Below are 17,486 nucleotides of genomic sequence, written 5' to 3'. Positions count from 1 at the left end.
GGTACAAATCCACAGCCAAGGTTTGAACTAAGCCTACAAAACTTCCCCAGCGCGGGCCGGAGCCCAGCACGCCGGCTTTGGGAGCGTCTTGTTCTTCTCGTTGCCGATTGTTTGAGTCGGGCCTGTTTCTGCTTATTTATCTGACCAGCAGCCTGCAAACGGACCCGGCGGCTCCGGCTCTGGGCTGTGATCTGTTGAGAGTAACCCAGATCAATTCCACCTCCAGCACAACAGTCGCACCAGCGCGGCGCTGCAGCTGCCGGGGCGGCAGCGAGACCAGGACAGCACCGAGAGATCTGGGTACCTCAAACGGGGAGAAGAGGGAGGAGAGGGAGGTCATGAGGTTAAGCTGGGCACAATTTCTGATATTAAACTCCAAATTACCTAAATCCCCTGGTTCGACCAGCCTGCCAACAGCCACGGGCGGCAGGACAGCTGAAGCGGGCAAAACAGCTCCAATAGTCCCGCGCGACACCGTTGATTCTGCAAGGCCACCGATGATCTCCATTTCAGACGGTGGTTGCACCAAGTTCCTGGGAACTGAGCCCAGAGCGTGGCCTAATAAACCAGGAATCTCATTTTCAGGAGAACGAGCGCAGAGCCGAGCTCCACGGCTCCTCTGCGGACACGTGTCTGTGTTGGGGAGCGCGGGGCGTCGCGATGGTCACGCCGTGACGGGCCCACACCCGAACTGGCCACGGTCACACACACCCTGCGCCGCCCAAGCCAAAAATCAGGATTACAGCTCCAAAAAGCCCCAATCAACGCCACAGCCCCATTCACCAGCCCCGGGAAGGGCAGACACACAGGAGAACCCGACGTGCGCTAATGACACAGCGAACCGACGACAGCAATGACCCTCCTGCGCCCGAGCACGGCGAGCGGTGCGGCCGGTGCCACAGACACCGAGTCAAGACAGCGTGCGGTGACTACGGGAGAAACGAGTTCCACCTGCAGGCGGGGACAGCGGGCGGAACACCACCCCGGCTGCACAGAGCTCAGCGCGAGAGAAAGAAAAATAACATCTACAATTGCTCATGCTTTCAGCGCCACTGCAGCACAAACAACATCGTTGTATAATTAATTGCCACAGCAATAAAGATTATGCACGTCGTCCCTTAACTTTGCTGTCTCACGCTGTTTTCCGCAGGGCCGGCCGCCCTGGTCACCCCGGCGCCGCTGGAGCCGCAGACCGGTGGGTGCCAGCGGCGGGAAGCGCTGGGCGCACGCAGCTCGCGGCGTTGGCACCGGACGCAGAGCGGGGCGCCGGTTCAGCCCCTTCCTCGGCACAGAACGTACGTCAGAAACGAACAGGTGCGATCTAATCCAGGACACAAGGATAAAGCCCTGTTGTCTCTCTGGATGCATAAGAATGTTTTATAGAGCAAAGCTGCTCAGGCTGGAATCAGGACGCACGTCTAAGGAATGTGAATACATGGGTATAAAACGATGGCAATGGGGAGGAGGAGTGAAAACACGCGGATGAAAACAGTGAACATCTCCCTGGCTGGAATGAAGCTTTTCTAACGCCCCTGTTTCATTCGATCAGGAGGGAGGTTCTGGCTTCTTTCATTGAGACAAAACCAGGTAATCCGGGGGGTGAAGAAAAAATAAACCAAACCAAACCTCAAAGCAAACGAAACCTCTCACACGCTGTTCAAACAGGAGCTTGCAGACCACTCGCTGAGTGGTAGTTTTGTGCCCCAGTGATATCCAGTGATGTCCAGTCCCACCAGTGACGCTGTCCAGTCCAGCCCCACCAGTGATGTCCAGTCCCACCAGTGATGCTGTCCAGTCCAGCCCCACCAGTGATGTCCAGTCCCACCAGTGATGCTGTCCAGTCCAGCCCCACCAGTGATGATGTCCAGTCCAGCCCCACCAGTGATGCTGTCCAGCCCCACCAGTGATGTCCAGCCCCACCAGTGATGATGTCCAGTCCAGCCCCACCAGTGATGTCCAGTCCCACCAGTGATGCTGTCCAGTCCAGCCCCACCAGTGATGTCCAGCCCCACCAGTGATGCTGTCCAGTCCAGCCCCACCAGTGATGCTGTCCAGCCCCACCAGTGCACAGCTGGGCACAGCTGGGCACAGCTGCTCCTGCGGCTCATCCACCCCCTCTGCTCCATGTCGTGGTTATTGAACCAGCAGCCAGAAAGAAACACAGGCAAGAGAAGCCACCAAACTAAATGGAGGAGAAAGGTCCTGAACTCAAAAAAAGAACATAATACTGAAAACACCCTTTTATTTGTTAACCGAGCCCAGAGGCACTGAAATAGCTGCACGTTCCAATCAAAATGCACGTTCTGTGCTGTCCAAATGTGGGATTGTCTGTAAGGAACAGAGTGCTCGGGATGCCACCTGCCGGCAGACGTGGCCATGGGGCAGGGGAGAGCCCGCACCACAGAGGGGTTTGTTACCGTCTCAGTCAACCAACGTCTCAGGTACAAACACAGGGAGTAAAACCACCTCCTTTCTGACGCACCTGGAGGAACAGCTGCCTGATCAGGGAGCAATTAAACAGCGCGTCGATGAGGCGGGAGTTCTGCACGGTGAAACCGGTGACCGGCAGTTGGGGTTACGGTCGGAGCAGAGGAAACACGCTGGAGCTCGCTGAGGAAAGAGTGGCTCTGCTTATTGCAAACACAAGGCTGCAGAGAACACGGACGTGCTGCTGGCCTGGGGATGGGGACAGCGGAGATTCCAGGTAACGCAGCTGTGCAGCCACATGGAGCTGAAAACACAGGAGACGCTTTACTGCTTATTGAATGATGCAAATGGTCTTTGTAAAGTACTTTATATCGGGCACTGACTGTACCCTGCTGGCAGAACATCACATTTGCATCTTTGCACATGAGGCAGAGAACAGAAGCCACCAAGACGAGAAAGATTCGGCAGCTGCTCTAAGAACAAAACCTATCAGGGATAAGGGGTCGTTAGGGGCAGTCGCCAAGGGGAAGGCGTGCTTGAGCACCCTCATCGGCCTTTATCAGGACCTAACAAGACGGATGGATGACGCAGAGCGGGGGACGTGATCTACCTCGGCTTGACACTCCCAGCCTGGTACTGCAGCACCTGCGGGTCCTGTACCAGCAGAGGCTGCAACAACGAGCGAGCAACACGCAACGGATTCCAAGAGGAGTTTCTGCCCTTTATTAGTTCCTGGACAAGCGCGGCTGATGCCCCATCATTAAACAGTCAAACTGTGACAAAATATGAGAAAAAACACTGTTGTGGTCCACGAGATACAACCTTCAAAAGGAAAACAAGCATTGAGTCACATTTTACAGGCAAATAATTAAAGCAGTTTGAAGAACAGAGTCATCAGAAAGCGTCAACCAGTTACAGTTTCCATATAAAAATGTTCAGTCCAGTCATGAGCTTAATTGTTCAAATGAGAACGAGCAGTGGAACCAAATCTGGAACAAGGTGGTTTAATTTGTTTCAACGTGGAGATGCGGGTGACAAAGACAGTCATCTCACTGCAGAACACACGTCCACACCCGCTCGGCCGCGGCACAGCCGCTGCACCCGGGACAGGAGCGTCCTGGCTGATCAGACCCACGCGCGCACACACACCTCTCTCCATAGAGTCTGCAAGGACTGAAGCATCTCGGCAAGCTGGTGGGAGAGCGCAAGACTCCTAATGGCGTGGAGAACCCTGCACACGCTGTGTTTATCAAATCACGTTTCTGGACATATATATTTAGATTTTTGATGGTTTAAACGCAGCACGTCAGGAGTACTGAACTCAAGCCAAAACATCCTAAAAATTGCTTAAAGAAAATACTGATAAGTGTCAAAATTCTCCCAAAAAAAATCAGAATATGTACAGCCATGCCAATCGAGCTTCTCAGAAAAATAAATGAAACTGCATGTAAAAAAATAACACCTTTAAGTACAGCATCCCGAACCCTCCTCCGTTCTGGCAGGAAACGGTAACGACCGCTGCGTAAAAGGGAGGATGAGAACGCAAGTGCCGCCCGCAGGGCAAACACAGTTCAACAGTTCCAGCCAACTAGAGCAAAAAGGGCACGACTGGCCCTAAAGAACAAAGGCGAGCTGCGAGAAACATGGCAACCGTGTTTGGACCTGCAACGAGCAGTCTGCAGGAAGATCGGGGTGTGTCACTGCTACCTGGAAAATAATTATTAAAAGAGCCAATCTTCCTACCAATCATCCCCTCCAGAATGGTTTTGGCCTCTTACAGGTCTTTAACGCACCCCTATTTTGCCTCCAAAGCCTCCGCTTGAACTTGTTCTGTCACATTAACTGGTTTGGAACCACGCAAACCCAGCAAACAGTATTTTTGGACTTCAGGTAGTTTTAAGCTCATATTCCGTGAGTTTTTATAAGTAAAGAGAGCTCCGAATGAGTTAAGGCACCAACATGCCCCGAGAAACAAATAAATACCTTGGGCTAAATACAACCAAGTGTTCAGCAGTCAGTTAATTGCACAATTGTCTCCCAATTTGTAGCAAACGCTGCCGATGTCTTTCGAGACCCTAAACCACCAGAAACTTTGCGAATGTACCGACAAGGCGTTGACGAGACATTCTCAAGGTTCACTCTGTATTCCTGGCTACTCCTACCATAATCAGCATTCAGCAGCAAGATCAGCACGTCCTAACAATGAAATAAATATTCACACAATCAATACTAATGGTTCGAATGCTCAACACATCATTGAAAAGAGTGATTTTCCCATCTTCCTCCTGCCAATCCCAGGACTGCAGAAACGAGACCCTTGGCAACAACGTTCACAGAAGCGTCTGCAACGAATTCCAGGCCCGGAGCTCTGTCTGCGGCGCCCGCGAGACGTTTTACTGTGTCCGGAGCTGGTAGTCTGCGAGGGAACAAAAACCACCGGACCCAAGGGTTAGCGAGTTGTCCCACTGAAGGTACTAACGCAGATCAGCAAATAGGGATCAGCACTATAAAATAAAACCAGATCTTTGTGTGGAACGGCCACGAACACGAGCCCTAAAGTGATTACTGCACGCAGCTTTTGCTCGCAAATGATCTAGTATGTTTTAGCAAACGGTGTCTTCTACAACTTAAAGCTGGCATAGCCATATGCGTGAACAACTTCTTTTACCATTTATATTCCCCAAATCTCACCAAGTCCCAGCCTAACTACAAAATACTTGACCAGCATCACTGAGCTGTTCCAAAGTGTGTTTCGTCAAGACACCGAAAAAGGCGACTGGAGAAAGCAGCAGAGCTTCATCTACCTCGTATCTAAAGCACACAGTTTAATGCTGAAGAACAAACTGCCTTTGTGCGTGCTCCCATTTAGGGGTTCGCTGGAGAAACAAAACAGACAAGTTGGAGATGTCTGAAGTTTATTTACTGCTTTCCATTTACCTCCATTCTGGGTGATGTAACGAACCCACGGGAGGGCCTGGTAGCCACTCTTCTCAATGATCTTTAAGTAGCGAACCTGCAAAGAAAGACGTGAAGGAATAACGTCTGCGTCCCAGCCGAGCTGCGTTTAGGGCGTTAAAAAACAAACATCTGAGGGGGCAAAAAGACAATTTATGGATAATATCGAACAGGAATAGTCATGAGGACGAGACAAATGTGTGTGTTAAGCCAGTGTTTCTATTTTCAGCTACTAACCTGGATTCCTGAAGTGGTGAAGTACGGAATCTCGAACTTTACACTGATGGGAGGTTTTCCTTCCTTGTCCTCAGCTTCGACACTGGGCAGCCCAAAGTGAGCTCTCATCAGGTATTCTTTTCCACCCTGCGCAAACAGAGACAGGCTTTCCACACAGTCCCAGGGCTGGGAGGGACCTGGAAAGCTCATCCAGCGCAGTTAGGACAAGCCTGACACGTAACTCATTTTCTCCCAGCCTCACAGCAAGGGGGAAAAAAGAGCATTATTCTTTTTGGTGCTGCTGACCATTCTGTTGAAACGGTGACCACCCCATCCGCATGTGGAAGAGCTCAGGCTCCTGGAACCACCCAAGAAGCACAATCTGAAAAACTAAACCAGCTGCTGCTAAGTCTAGGCCAAGGGATTACACCACCCAAGCCAGCGCTCCAAAATCCGCTCTCTCCCCTGTTCTGCAAAGGATCGCGGTTAAACTAAACACTAACAGTATCTGAAACGTCTATTAGGAAGTTACGAGCCTCCATTTAAGGGAAAAGAGGAAGAGGCCGGTACTACCTGACACCACCAGAACTCGATTTAGGCAGAGTCCAAACGCTCATAAAATATTAACTTTTAGTAATTATTATGGTATTAAGCAGTAAAAACACCACTTACTGGAAAAGATTTAATGGACCAGACAATCTCACTGTTCTCGGGAACCCATTTGACACTTCCAACAGTGGTTTTAAACTTTGGCGAGTCCGCGTCGTTTGGAACCGGAATGTGAATCTCCACGTTGTTGGCAGTTGATCTCCGCTTAAATTGACTTTTTGCCTAAGGAGAAATCAGAAAGGTCTCTCAACGTTTCCATTACGTGAGCTCAGAGAGCTGCGAGACACACAGCTCCCCTCCACCCGGTCTACCGAGATCCAAAGTAAAGTCCCACAGAAATACTAAATACTTGTACAAAAACGCACATACTGCTGGTCGAGCTCTGGAAACAAATGAAGGAGAAGACTAAAATGAACCATTATAATGTCCTGACCTTGATCATGTACTCGATGCGGCTGTGGGAATGTTTTTCAATCACAGATTCAATCCAGATCAGTGGTTTTACCTGGTGGGGGAAAACACGTTCACAGCTGGAGGTTTTGCTTCGACAGTCACGAAGATCTTTCTACACTCAAAACGTGAACCCCACAGAAAAACCAGCAAGTCCGTGCTGTTCAAAACCATAACCGAGTTGTGTTTTTATTTAAGAGCTCAAATAATTATACAAATGAGTGAACACTGATATACCAACCTCCAAGCGTTACAGAACTCAAGGCCTCAAAAGGCATCTCCGCCTGATCCCCAACAACAAACACTCGCATTCCAGGATATTTGATAATTTATCACAGAATGTGAGGGGTTGGAAGGGCCCTGGGAAGCTCATCCAGGGCAATCGGTCTCCCCAGGGCAGAGCAGAGGGGCAGGAGAACCTCTCTGACCTACTGACCACCCCCTTCTAACCCCCCCAGGTCCCATTGGCTTCCTGGCCACAAGGGCCCAGTGCTGGCTCATGGTCACCCTGCTGTCCCCAGGACGAAGATGATTAATGAGTTTCAATAGTAGTTGGCAAGACAGAGACTTATTGCCAAGTTATTTCAAAACTCATTCTTACTTCCTCCAAGAAGAGCAACCACAAAGCTTTGCTATTAACGCTTGACTTGAAAACTACGACGCTGCCCATACTTCAAGAAATAAAAAATGAAGGGAAAACCATTAGTGATTTTGCCTACAATTTAAAACATTATATATAATAAAACGCAGACTTACGTGGGTATTAAGACGATACGACATGAGCTCAAACTCCCCGTCAGGCGGAATGAAAGAAATTGTCCTGTCGTTTTCAAAGCGAGAGAGACGAACACACTGGTGAAACTTTACATCTTCCAGTTCTACTGATTTACTTTTGCCACCTAGCAGAAAATACACATTTCAAGGGGCTACACAAGCGAAGACCAGAGTTCCAGCAGCGCAAAGCAGCTGTAAGCTGACACCCCCCCTTTTAGCCAGCACTTCCTCAGCTTGCGGGGGCTTCTCAGGACGCCAGAAGCCCCCATGAAAAAGAGATGAAGCTGAGACGGTTACCGTGCGTTATCACAATATCCCACCTTTGTGTGGTTATCGTAACGCAAAACCTAAAGTGCTTTTCTATGCCAATAACGGGAGTATTTAATACCTGCAGCTGAAGCTCAAGCACCCCACAACCTAAGCCCTGAGGTAACACCTCTCAGGATTCCCAGGGTGTCGCCGCAATACTCACGGCCTGTGTTGTCAAAGAGAACTTTGTCGTTCAGACCGAGGCGCAGCTCCGGCATTCCCGACAGAAAGACTCGCATTTTAATGGACCCCACGATCTCGCTCCGTAACACGTTTCCATTGGCACTGACCTGAAAAAACACCACAAGGAGGCAAGATGGCTCTGATGTGACACGTCACGACACCAAACGACACCCCCGCCCCATCCCCCAGTTTTCCTGGATCTCCTTGTCCTGAGCAATTCATTCAGGAGAGCAGAGGTCGGTCAGGAGGAAGATGGAGGAGGAAAGGACACGTCAGGAATTATTTGTCTACTGGATGCCCCCGGGGGCACTCGGTCTGACAGTCACACTGACTGTTTATCGGGCCCTGGCAGGTTTTCAGACAATACGCCCTTTTCAACACTGATTACGATTCTCAGGTGCTCACCAGCAGGTTAACAGACTCTATAACGTCCAGGAAAACTTCGTTTTTCCTGTATTTTATCCCTTCTGATCTCCACGAAACGGCATTCGTAACGGTGGCGGGCGGACGGGGAGCTCCAGTTTCAAGTTTGTGACCTTCCTGAGTGATGTACCTTTACAGCACAAAGAAATGAAACTTATACCTTGTGATTCTTTGCCTTTCGTACCTTTCATATCAGCAATAACAGAAGTTTGCCACTACAGAGCTATGCTTTATCAAGCCTCTGGTTTTTATAACTACACCGAGCCGAAACCATTGCGTGTAGAACACTCAAAACTCTCCAGGGAGTTTGTCACTGTAAGCGATGGGATTTGATACTTACTCCTGTAAAATTTTACTGTCAGTGGTTTGCGGATAACCAAAATCCATAAGCTCATCTAACAACTCATAAATAATAACAAAATTATCCCTAATGCTCTCTTCTTCCAACTCCTTGAAATATTCAGAAAAAACCTGAAACGAAATGACAGGAGGGAGGGGAAGAAGGAGGACGTGAGCGAGGAACAACGGCACATTCCGAATGCATTCTCGCATCTAAAACGTTTCAGAAAAGCCCCCAAACCCGTAATTCACACACAGCATTCTGTTCACCAGATTCGCCTCGAGACACTCATCGCAGTTACCAGAGAGCTACAGAACCCCAGAAACAGCTCCGAGCGCTGTGAAAAGTATCCGTGCCGGGGGGGATGAAGCAAACGCACAATCTGTGACGCGCCACTGCCCACGCGCCGGGTCCACAACCCCCTCCGTGTCCTCAGGTCTCGTGCAACTACTTACAGGATCGTGTCACATCCTTTCCCTACTCAGCTAAAAACTATCAACCCCATTATTAGCGGTTAGCAAGAGAGCTCTAGAAAATATTCAGATGTAAAGTAAAAACGCTATCACCATGGAGCTCTTTAGAAACGCGAGAGCTCTGCGCAGGTCTATTTAGATCAGAGTTAGATAGAACCGAAAGGAAGATGGAGGTTACACTTGAAATTTCTTACTCACCTGAACTACTTTATATAAAAATGAAAACACCAGTGACACACAAGCGTTTTTCTTAGAAGTTGCAACAACTGACAACGGATGTTCAGGAATATACGTTCCACGTGGGCATCGAAAAAAGTTTAGAAAGTGCAGTTTTAAAAGCCTTTGGGCAACGAGCGGTGGTCAAACAATTAAGAGTTAATCAATTCACTTACTGTATTTCTGGCCTAAAGAGAAACATCCAGGAAATAAGTTATTAGTTATTAGTTATTATTAATGTAAACACTTCACCCATCCTCTAGTTTTGCATTTAGACACAAATGTTGGAGATAAAACTGCAGCGCTTGCCATACACAAGCTGTCTACAGCATAAAGGATACGATATAAGTTGTTATGTTTAATCCACATAAAACGAACTCCCCCGTGCGCTAGAATAGGAGAGAGCGTCCCCTCTTCTTCCTTTTCCATAAGGATCGGCATAAAATGCTCCACCTCTGACATGTCCACATCCCCACGGTAGTTCCGGCAGATGAGAACCTGGAGAAAGCAACAGACCGGTTATCTTGTTCTCTCTCCTGAAAAGCCCTTGAGTGACTACGGAAGTCACCAGGCGTCACCCCAGCCCCTGTGAACACAACACAAATCCCGGTGCAAAACCACCTGTTGAGTGGAACACGGAGCCTCGGGTTTCATCGCACAGTCACGCGTTTATATTTTCAAGAGTTACCGCCCACCTCTGGCTGCACGTTTTAATAACGTTTTTAACACTGGAAAACATGCAGCTCCTCTGAAACAACCTCCCCCCAATCACGGCAGCAGTCATTACCCCAAGGGGGTGCCCACGGGCCCTGCTGCCACCTCCCCGACCAGCAGCCGCCCCCCTCAGCGGCTGCAACGGCGATCGGGCGACACAGGCCACCCTGCCACCGCGGGGCGGGAGCGGGAAAGCGGCTCCGCAGCCGCAACGGGGAACCCGCCGGCCCGGGGCCCCTCGGGGAGCGGGGCGCGCCCGACCCCCTTCAGCACCCGGCCCGGGGGAGAACCGTCCGGCCCGGGGGAGAACCGTCCGGCCGCAGCGCCCCCCGGGCCTCACCTTCCCCTTGAGGTCCAGCACGTAGACCGCGCTGGCCGACATCGCGCCTCCCGCCCGGCCGCCGCGTCCCCGGCCGCAGACACCCGCACTTCCGCTTCCTCCGCTTCACTTCCGGCAGGAAGCGGCGAAACGAGACCCGGCTGCCGGGGCGGGATACGCGCAGGACTCCGCCGCGGGAGCGGAGCAACATGACAACTCACTCACGTTAAATAGTCCCGGGGTCTATTTTTCCCCGCTGGGAAACGGTCCCGCAGCAGCGCTGGGTAACAACGGCGGGGAAGTGGGAGCCCCGGGCACGCCCTGAGCCCAACCAGGGGCGGGAGAGGGAGAATATTTGCATTTAGAAACAATATTTGGGTCCAAGAGGCCCATCAGGATTGTAAACACCAAGATACGCGTCACCTCTCAAAGGAGGGAGAGGTGCGAAGGCGGGAAAGGCACCTGAAAAGCCCCGCACACGAGCAGTTTCGCCCGTGCCGTGCCCGATTTACCGGCGGGGCGGCACCCGAAGGATGAGCGCAGCGTTTTAGTAAATTGCACCAAAGCTACAAATGACAGCAGAGCCCCCCAAAGAACTCCAGAGAGAACGAAATCACACAAACCCTCTTACAACAGAAGCTTATATGAGACTGTCAGACTTTTCACTTCCAAAAATAACAGTTAATATATATTTTAAAAAATGAACGTTTTCCAGCTGGCTCACAGCAATGGATTTTGGCCTTGATCTCATTTTAAGCACTAAAAACGCAGCCCTCTGCACCCATACAAATCAGAGCTCGTCAGCCAAGAAGAGACTTTGCGGAATATTCAGTTTTAAAAGAACAAAACAATGAAACGAGACAGTACACAGCCATAAACATTCAGAAGATATATTAAATACTGCGTGCGGGGAATACACAGATTTACAGGCCAGCCCTGTTCAGGACAAACAAACGCAGCGAGGTGCAGGGTCCGGAAAGCGGCCGTTCACTTGGTCCAGCTGACTTTGGGAATGTCGTAGTGCTCAGTCAGAGTGTCCAAGTGCCTGTTGAAGTCCTGGGGGTGAGAGACACAGAAAACAGGTAACGCTTGGCGCAGCCGCCGCCACCACTGAACCGCCAGCCCTGCCCCCCACGGCTCCTCCAGCCCAACAACCCTGACAAACGCACGCTGCCGCACGGACATGGGGGTGATCTGCCTCACCTCCACTCGCTGCTTATGGGTTTTTGATGCTTTCTTCAGGATCCGCTCCATTTGCTGGCGGAAAAACACAAGAGCCGGTTACTCCCACGGGAGGCTCCGGAGGTTTTGAGCCCCTGAGCGCTCAGCCCACGCAGGGCAGCCCTACCCGCTTCTCCTGCATCTTCTCGTAGGCCACCTGCGCCGGGGTCCGCTTGTCCAGCCCGCGCTTCTTCTCCTCCTCCTGCTTCTTGCTGCTCACGATCTGCTCCAGCATCTGCGCCTTCTCCTTTGCCTTCTTCTTCTTCCTGCGAGCAAAGCAGCGTCAGCCCCCAGCCCCGGCCGCCCCCCTGGCCCCGGGGCCGTCCCGCTGTGTGTGTATGTGTGTGTATGTGTGTATGTGTTGTACACGTGTCCTCTCACCGCTTGCCGGCCCCCAGGGCGCCCCCGCTGCCCTTCAGCCGCAGCGGCCCCCGCTGCACCGCCTCGTAGTCCGCCATGACACCTCCGCCATGACACTTCCGCCCCGCCGCGGGTCCCCCCTGGCGGCGGCGACCGGCGACATCCGGCGGCGTTGCCGTGGCAACCGCTCGTGCCCCTCCCTCCCGCCCTCCGTGAGGGGGAAAAAGCGCTTCCCGCCCAAACTTCTCTGACAGGGAAAGCTGAAAAATCCGGAAAAAAAACAGCTCCAGCCCTCCCCACGCATGTTTTTCCACGCCGAGGAGAACAATCCTGGGTGATTTGTGCTTATTTGAAGGCGCGCCGAGGGGGCGAGGCCAGTGTTGCTTCGCTGAGGGAAATAGTTTGCACCACGGCCAGCGGGTGGGTGGAAAGACCCAAGAAACGAAGGGTTTGCAGCCTGCCCGTGATCAAGAAAGAGGACACCCTGCCACACTACTAACACGTTTGAAGTAATTTACCGTATCTGAAGTAATGAAAAGGTCCGATCTGCAAGGGCTGCCTGTTCTCAAAGGCACCAACAAGCAGCCATGAGTTGCTTGGTAAAGCCTGTAAGCTGAGTCAGTTGAGCGCACAGGAGCCAGGTGAGTGGCGCTGGGTAAGAGCCTCCAGCAGCCACACTAAAGATTCGATGAAATGCGCCTGTTATGATACTTTGCATCCCGTGGCACAGGGCAGCCGGTCACTTGATCCCCTGCTACACCTGAACCTCATTGTCGCAGCTTTTAATAACTGAATGAATATCCAGGCCGCCTATAAAGGTGCCTTTGGGGAAAGGATGTTGGGACAAGAGTCAGCAGCCAGAGGCAGAAATGGGCAACAAACAGACCATTTTCACCCAGGCACAACTAGATGCTTATCAGGTACAAAAATGCCTAAATTGCTGTGTGGGTAGAACATTGAAAAATTGAGAAGTTTTTTTCTTAAAGAAATCTCTTAATAATATTAAGTAGGAGTGTTAAATTACAGCAAAGGTTTTAGTAACATGGTTTGATACTTACATCAAGAAGTAGGGTTATAAAATACTCCGAATTATATGCTAGAAAGAGCGAGCTTTAATGATTGACCACGTACAATATAACTTCATTTAGGTCACTGTATGGAAAAATGCACCCTAAAAAACTGTCATTACATGTTATGTCTTTTCTTATTTCATAGGACTGCACGTTCTTTACAAGGAAAGAAATTCTGAGGTGAGTCTTGTATATGCGTTTTGTGGACAGAGATCGCTGTAAAGGCGGGTTACACGTAGGGTGAGGTGTTTAAAAATAACTTTAAAATGGAATTACACAAATTTTAAGTGATCCCTTTGGACAACCTGAGCATTTTCATTGCTTTTTTAATGTACAAACCCTATGTTATCTATGCTAAACTGGGCCAGAATTCCACATTTTCTATTATTTCCTGTGTCACCTCATCTGGGTGTTCCTGCTCCATGGGGGATTGCACTGGATGAGCTTTCCAGGGCCCTTCAACCCCCGACATTCTGGGATCATTTCTTCAGAACCTTGATCTCTGTGTGTGAATTCTACAGACAGGATAAAATATGAATGGCTCTGTAATAATTATCTAAAGCTGTCTGCCTTGTCACATAGTAAATAGAGGCCAGAACCATACCTATGTCATGAATAAAACATCTATTATTGATAAGGATCCCTTTTAAAATTCTGCCCTATTGTTTTGTACATATCAACTGTGAATGGGATCCTTCTCTAGCACAAGAAATAAAGCAAATAGGATGCTGAAAAAGTGGTGAATATGTCAAAATTTTTTACACATTTTCTGTCTCTTGGACCTGAGTTCTGTGGAAAAATAGGAAGATACCTGCGGTGGATAAAAACCCAGTAGATCCGATCCTAGATCTCTCTTTTCCTGCCCATGACTTTAAACATTCAGGGTTTTATTCTGACATTTAAACTGAATCTTGTCATGCTCCAGTTGACATCCACTCTCTTTGGTCCTGTTCATCGTGGGGGTGGAAAACAGGTGTCTGTGTGTTTGGAAACTGCTTGGGTGGAGCTGCAGGGTGAAGGGCTTGTGCCTTGTTGTTACAAATACGTAAATCACAACTACACTAGGTGTGTGAAGACACTTGCTGACAATGCAGAAGTAAATCTGAGACTTTGTGAAAATCCGTTTGCAGATACGCAGTATCTAGTAGTTTGGCTGCCTGACCCCAGTGAGCATTTTCACCTCTTTGTTCTGTAAGCATGAAAGCTTTTTCTTTTCCACCGGTTTCACCCTGGCGTTCTTTTAAATACTGCCTCTTCCACCACCGACTGCAGACCATACTACATGTTGTTTAGTGACTGATATCATTCATCTGGTAAATGATGCAAAATATGAAGAATGATCTGGAAAAGGCAAACGCGTTGTTCTCAGTGGTCTAAATAACTTGTTCCCCAGACAAGCTTTTCTTTCTATTTCAGACTCTTTGACAGATACCGAGACCTGGCCCCACAGCTGGTGCCGCTCGACTACACTGGTAAACCAGCCGTGACACTTCCCTACGAGCTCATTGGCAGCATGCCCGAGCTGAAGGTACAGAGCAAGGAGCACAACTAGAATCAAGTGACACGGGTCGCTTTAATCTCCTCTTTTTAAATAATTTATCCCGTACTAATTGCTGGGAGGCTGAAATACAAATAACATTTGGCTATTGAAGTATTTTCTGGAAGCTTCTGGTGATTCTGCAAAAACAGCCTGAAGTTGCTGCTGTGCCTCCCTCTGATGCGTTAGACAAGAACATAGTAGTGGAAAGGGGAGTATTTGCCAAAAAGGGGATACAACAAAAATAATCTCGCTCCAATTGTGCCTTATCTGCACTGAAATAAAGGCAGTAAAGACGAGTTTCCCTTGCCCCTGTGTTCTGTGTCCCAGGACAACCCATTCCGCCAGCGCATTGCAGAGGTTTTCTCCGAGAACGGGGACGGCAACATGACTTTAGATGATTTCTTGGACATGTTTTCAGTGCTGAGTGAAATGGCTCCCAGAGACTTGAAAGCTTATTACGCTTTTAAAATTTACGGTGAGTGAGACATGCATAAAAAATGAACTTTGGGGAACACCCCCAGGTTCCAGTGTAAGTTGGGGAATGACCTATTAGAGAGCAGCGTAGGGGAAAGGGACCTGGGGGTCCTGGGGACAGCAGGGTGACCATGAGCCAGCACTGGGCCCTTGTGGCCAGGAAGCCAATGGTACCTGGGGTGGGTTAGAAGGGGGTGGTCAGTAGGTCAGAGAGGTTCTCCTGCCCCTCTGCTCTGCCCTGGGGAGACCACACCTGGAATATTGTGTCCAGTTGTGGCCCCTCAGTTCCAGCAGGACAGGGAACTGCTGCAGAGAGTCCAGCGCAGCCACCAAGATGCTGGAGGGAGTGGAGCATCTCCCGTGTGAGGAAAGGCTGAGGGAGCTGGGGCTCTGGAGCTGGACAAGAGGAGCCTGAGGGGGGACTCATTCCTGGGGATCAATGTGGAAAGGGGGAGTGTCAGGAGGATGGAGCCAGGCTCTTCTGGTGACAACCAGTGACAGGACAAGGGGCAATGGGTTCAAACTGGAACACAGGAGGTTCCACTTAAATTTGAGAAGAAACTTGTTGGGGTGAGGGTGGCAGAGCCTGGCCCAGGCTGCCCAGGGGGTTGTGGAGTCTCCTTCTGTGCAGACATTCCAACCCGCCTGGACACCTTCCTGTGTAACCTCATCTGGGTGTTCCTGCTCCATGGGGGATTGCACTGGATGAGCTTTCCAGGGCCCTTCAACCCCTGACACTCTGGGATTCTGTGATTTTTGTTACCGAATTTTTGTACAAGCAAACGTGGATGACTGCAGCACTTCATTTCTGATTTGAAAATTCTATTTACATAAATGTATCATGGCCTGGGAACCAAAGCTTTCCTATGAGGTCTTGTCACTCAACCACATAAAATGCTGACTTTTGTCACTTTGAATTAATTTTGTTTCCTTTGACAGATTTTAACAATGATGATTACATATGCAAATCAGATCTAGAGAAAACTGTTAACAAATTGACCCGAAATGAACTGACCGCGGAAGAAGTTAACCTTGTGTGTGACAAGGTGATTTACGAAGCTGATGTGGACAACGACGGCAAGCTGTCTTTGGAAGACTTTCAGCATATGATAATACGAGCTCCAGATTTCCTCAGGTAACATTTTCTTTTCTAACACATCGTTGCTCTTGGGTTTGTTTTGGTTTGTTTTTGTCAGCAGTCTCTGCAACGTGTGTTTTGTGTCTCCTCAGCCCCTGTAGATCGTCACCCTTCTCTGACACAGTTTCTAGCCGAGGTGCTCACCTCCAAGACTGGGCAAACAGAAGCTCAAAAAAGTGTGGAGCCTTCTTAATGTGCTTTTTGAACCTCTGATCTGCTTTGTACGTGACAAAAAGTCCTTGTAACTTAAAAGGTTAATATTAGCACTCCGGCTCCGTTGATAAGTATATGAGAGTAGTTCACTCCATGTCGTCTCTGCTGCACGTCTGACACAAAGCAGCACTCAAATCTTGTTGATTTAACATATCCTTTGCAAGTTCTTTGCAAAATAAAGGTTTCTAATTGATTGTACAGCCCCATTAACTGTAGTGAATCCCCTCGAACAGAGTGACACGTAAGTGATCATTACTTTCTTTTTCTTTAATAGCACATTTCACATTCGAATCTAATGAAACACGTAGACAGAACTGCCGCTTGGACCTCCAGCAACTCTTCACTTACTGTCCACGAGAGAGCAAAAGGAGAGGAGCTAAGAAGACAATTTCTGGTCAGAGAACTCTGTCTCTTGTTTACCTCCTTAAAAGGAACCATTCATTAAGCTCTTCATCAAGATTTCCCTGTAATCTAACAAAATGCCAATTTCCCCTGCTGCAAGAGCAAATCTCACCCAGACGGCAGGGTCGCCTCGTCGGGATGGAGGAGGCGCAGCTGCGAGCGGGGACGTTCCTCCGCTGAGAAAAGCGCTTGTAGAGTCACGGCAGCAAGAACAGGAGGAGGCCTTATTTATTAAAAAAAAGCTGCAAAAGCCCGAACAGACAAGGTGCTGGGAATCTGAGTGCTTTAGGTGTTACCTACGGCAACAATTAGGGTTAGAGCCATGCTCTTAATTGTGGGTGATCCTCAGAGAATTTCAAACCCCGCAGGGTTTGGAGGAAGAAGAGTGAAAAAGCTCTTGCTGCCTCCGGTGTTTGATGCAGAACCATGTCAGGCCCCCCCAGGAGGAGAATCCGTGGGAACTCAGTCTGGGGGGATGGATTCCTGGGTCCGAATCCACCCACAGGAGACGCTCCTGCTCCGTCTGTCCTGCCCGGCTCCACCGCAGCGCGGGTTCGTTAGTGCTGCGGGTTCGTTAGTGCTGCGGGTTCGTTAGGATGCTGCATCCCCCCGCCTGGGCTCCCCGTCCTGGCCCTGTCCCGCGGGTGTGACGGCGTGACA

General features: G+C 49.8%; 3 protein-coding genes across 5 annotated transcripts; 1 reads left to right on the top strand and 2 right to left on the bottom strand.

Moving 5' to 3' along the window:
• Positions 1 to 3,127: 3,127 nt before the first annotated feature.
• AP1M1 (adaptor related protein complex 1 subunit mu 1) lies at positions 3,128 to 10,610 on the bottom strand. The gene is made up of 12 exons (XM_005505491.3): positions 10,430 to 10,610; positions 9,717 to 9,873; positions 9,358 to 9,425; positions 8,687 to 8,817; positions 8,329 to 8,476; positions 7,904 to 8,030; positions 7,414 to 7,556; positions 6,641 to 6,712; positions 6,271 to 6,429; positions 5,620 to 5,745; positions 5,365 to 5,440; positions 3,128 to 4,843 (listed from the first exon to the last, which is right to left on the bottom strand). Exons 1-12 carry the CDS (start codon positions 10,469 to 10,471, stop codon positions 4,821 to 4,823), a joined length of 1,272 nt encoding a protein of 423 aa, XP_005505548.1. The 5' UTR covers positions 10,472 to 10,610; the 3' UTR covers positions 3,128 to 4,820.
• A 672-nt stretch (positions 10,611 to 11,282) lies between these two features.
• On the bottom strand, positions 11,283 to 12,182 carry FAM32A (family with sequence similarity 32 member A). The gene is made up of 4 exons (XM_065042073.1): positions 12,011 to 12,182; positions 11,757 to 11,895; positions 11,612 to 11,665; positions 11,283 to 11,464 (listed from the first exon to the last, which is right to left on the bottom strand). The coding sequence occupies exons 1-4, from the start codon at positions 12,085 to 12,087 to the stop codon at positions 11,396 to 11,398; spliced, it is 339 nt and encodes a 112-aa protein (XP_064898145.1). The 5' UTR covers positions 12,088 to 12,182; the 3' UTR covers positions 11,283 to 11,395.
• A 12-nt stretch (positions 12,183 to 12,194) lies between these two features.
• CIB3 (calcium and integrin binding family member 3) lies at positions 12,195 to 17,090 on the top strand. Of its 3 annotated transcripts, XM_065042072.1 has the most exons (7): positions 12,195 to 12,630; positions 12,720 to 12,909; positions 13,205 to 13,239; positions 14,476 to 14,587; positions 14,927 to 15,074; positions 16,013 to 16,208; positions 16,699 to 17,090. In XM_065042072.1, the coding sequence occupies exons 2-7, from the start codon at positions 12,859 to 12,861 to the stop codon at positions 16,718 to 16,720; spliced, it is 564 nt and encodes a 187-aa protein (XP_064898144.1). In that variant the 5' UTR covers positions 12,195 to 12,630; positions 12,720 to 12,858; the 3' UTR covers positions 16,721 to 17,090. The 3 variants fall into 3 exon arrangements, with proteins under 3 accessions (XP_064898144.1, XP_021147361.1, XP_021147358.1); XM_021291686.2 differs by lacking the exons at positions 12,720 to 12,909; positions 16,699 to 17,090 and adding an exon at positions 16,304 to 16,568 and having other exon boundaries at positions 12,276 to 12,498; XM_021291683.2 differs by lacking the exons at positions 12,195 to 12,630; positions 16,699 to 17,090 and adding an exon at positions 16,304 to 16,568 and having other exon boundaries at positions 12,682 to 12,909.
• The last annotated feature ends 396 nt before the right edge of the window (positions 17,091 to 17,486 follow it).

Source organism: Columba livia, chromosome 27 (genome assembly GCF_036013475.1).
Source record: "Columba livia isolate bColLiv1 breed racing homer chromosome 27, bColLiv1.pat.W.v2, whole genome shotgun sequence".
In the NCBI taxonomy this organism is placed as follows: Eukaryota; Metazoa; Chordata; class Aves; order Columbiformes; family Columbidae; genus Columba; species Columba livia.
Note: the sequence above shows the minus strand (reverse complement) of the source record. Positions and strands in the feature narration are given on the sequence as shown.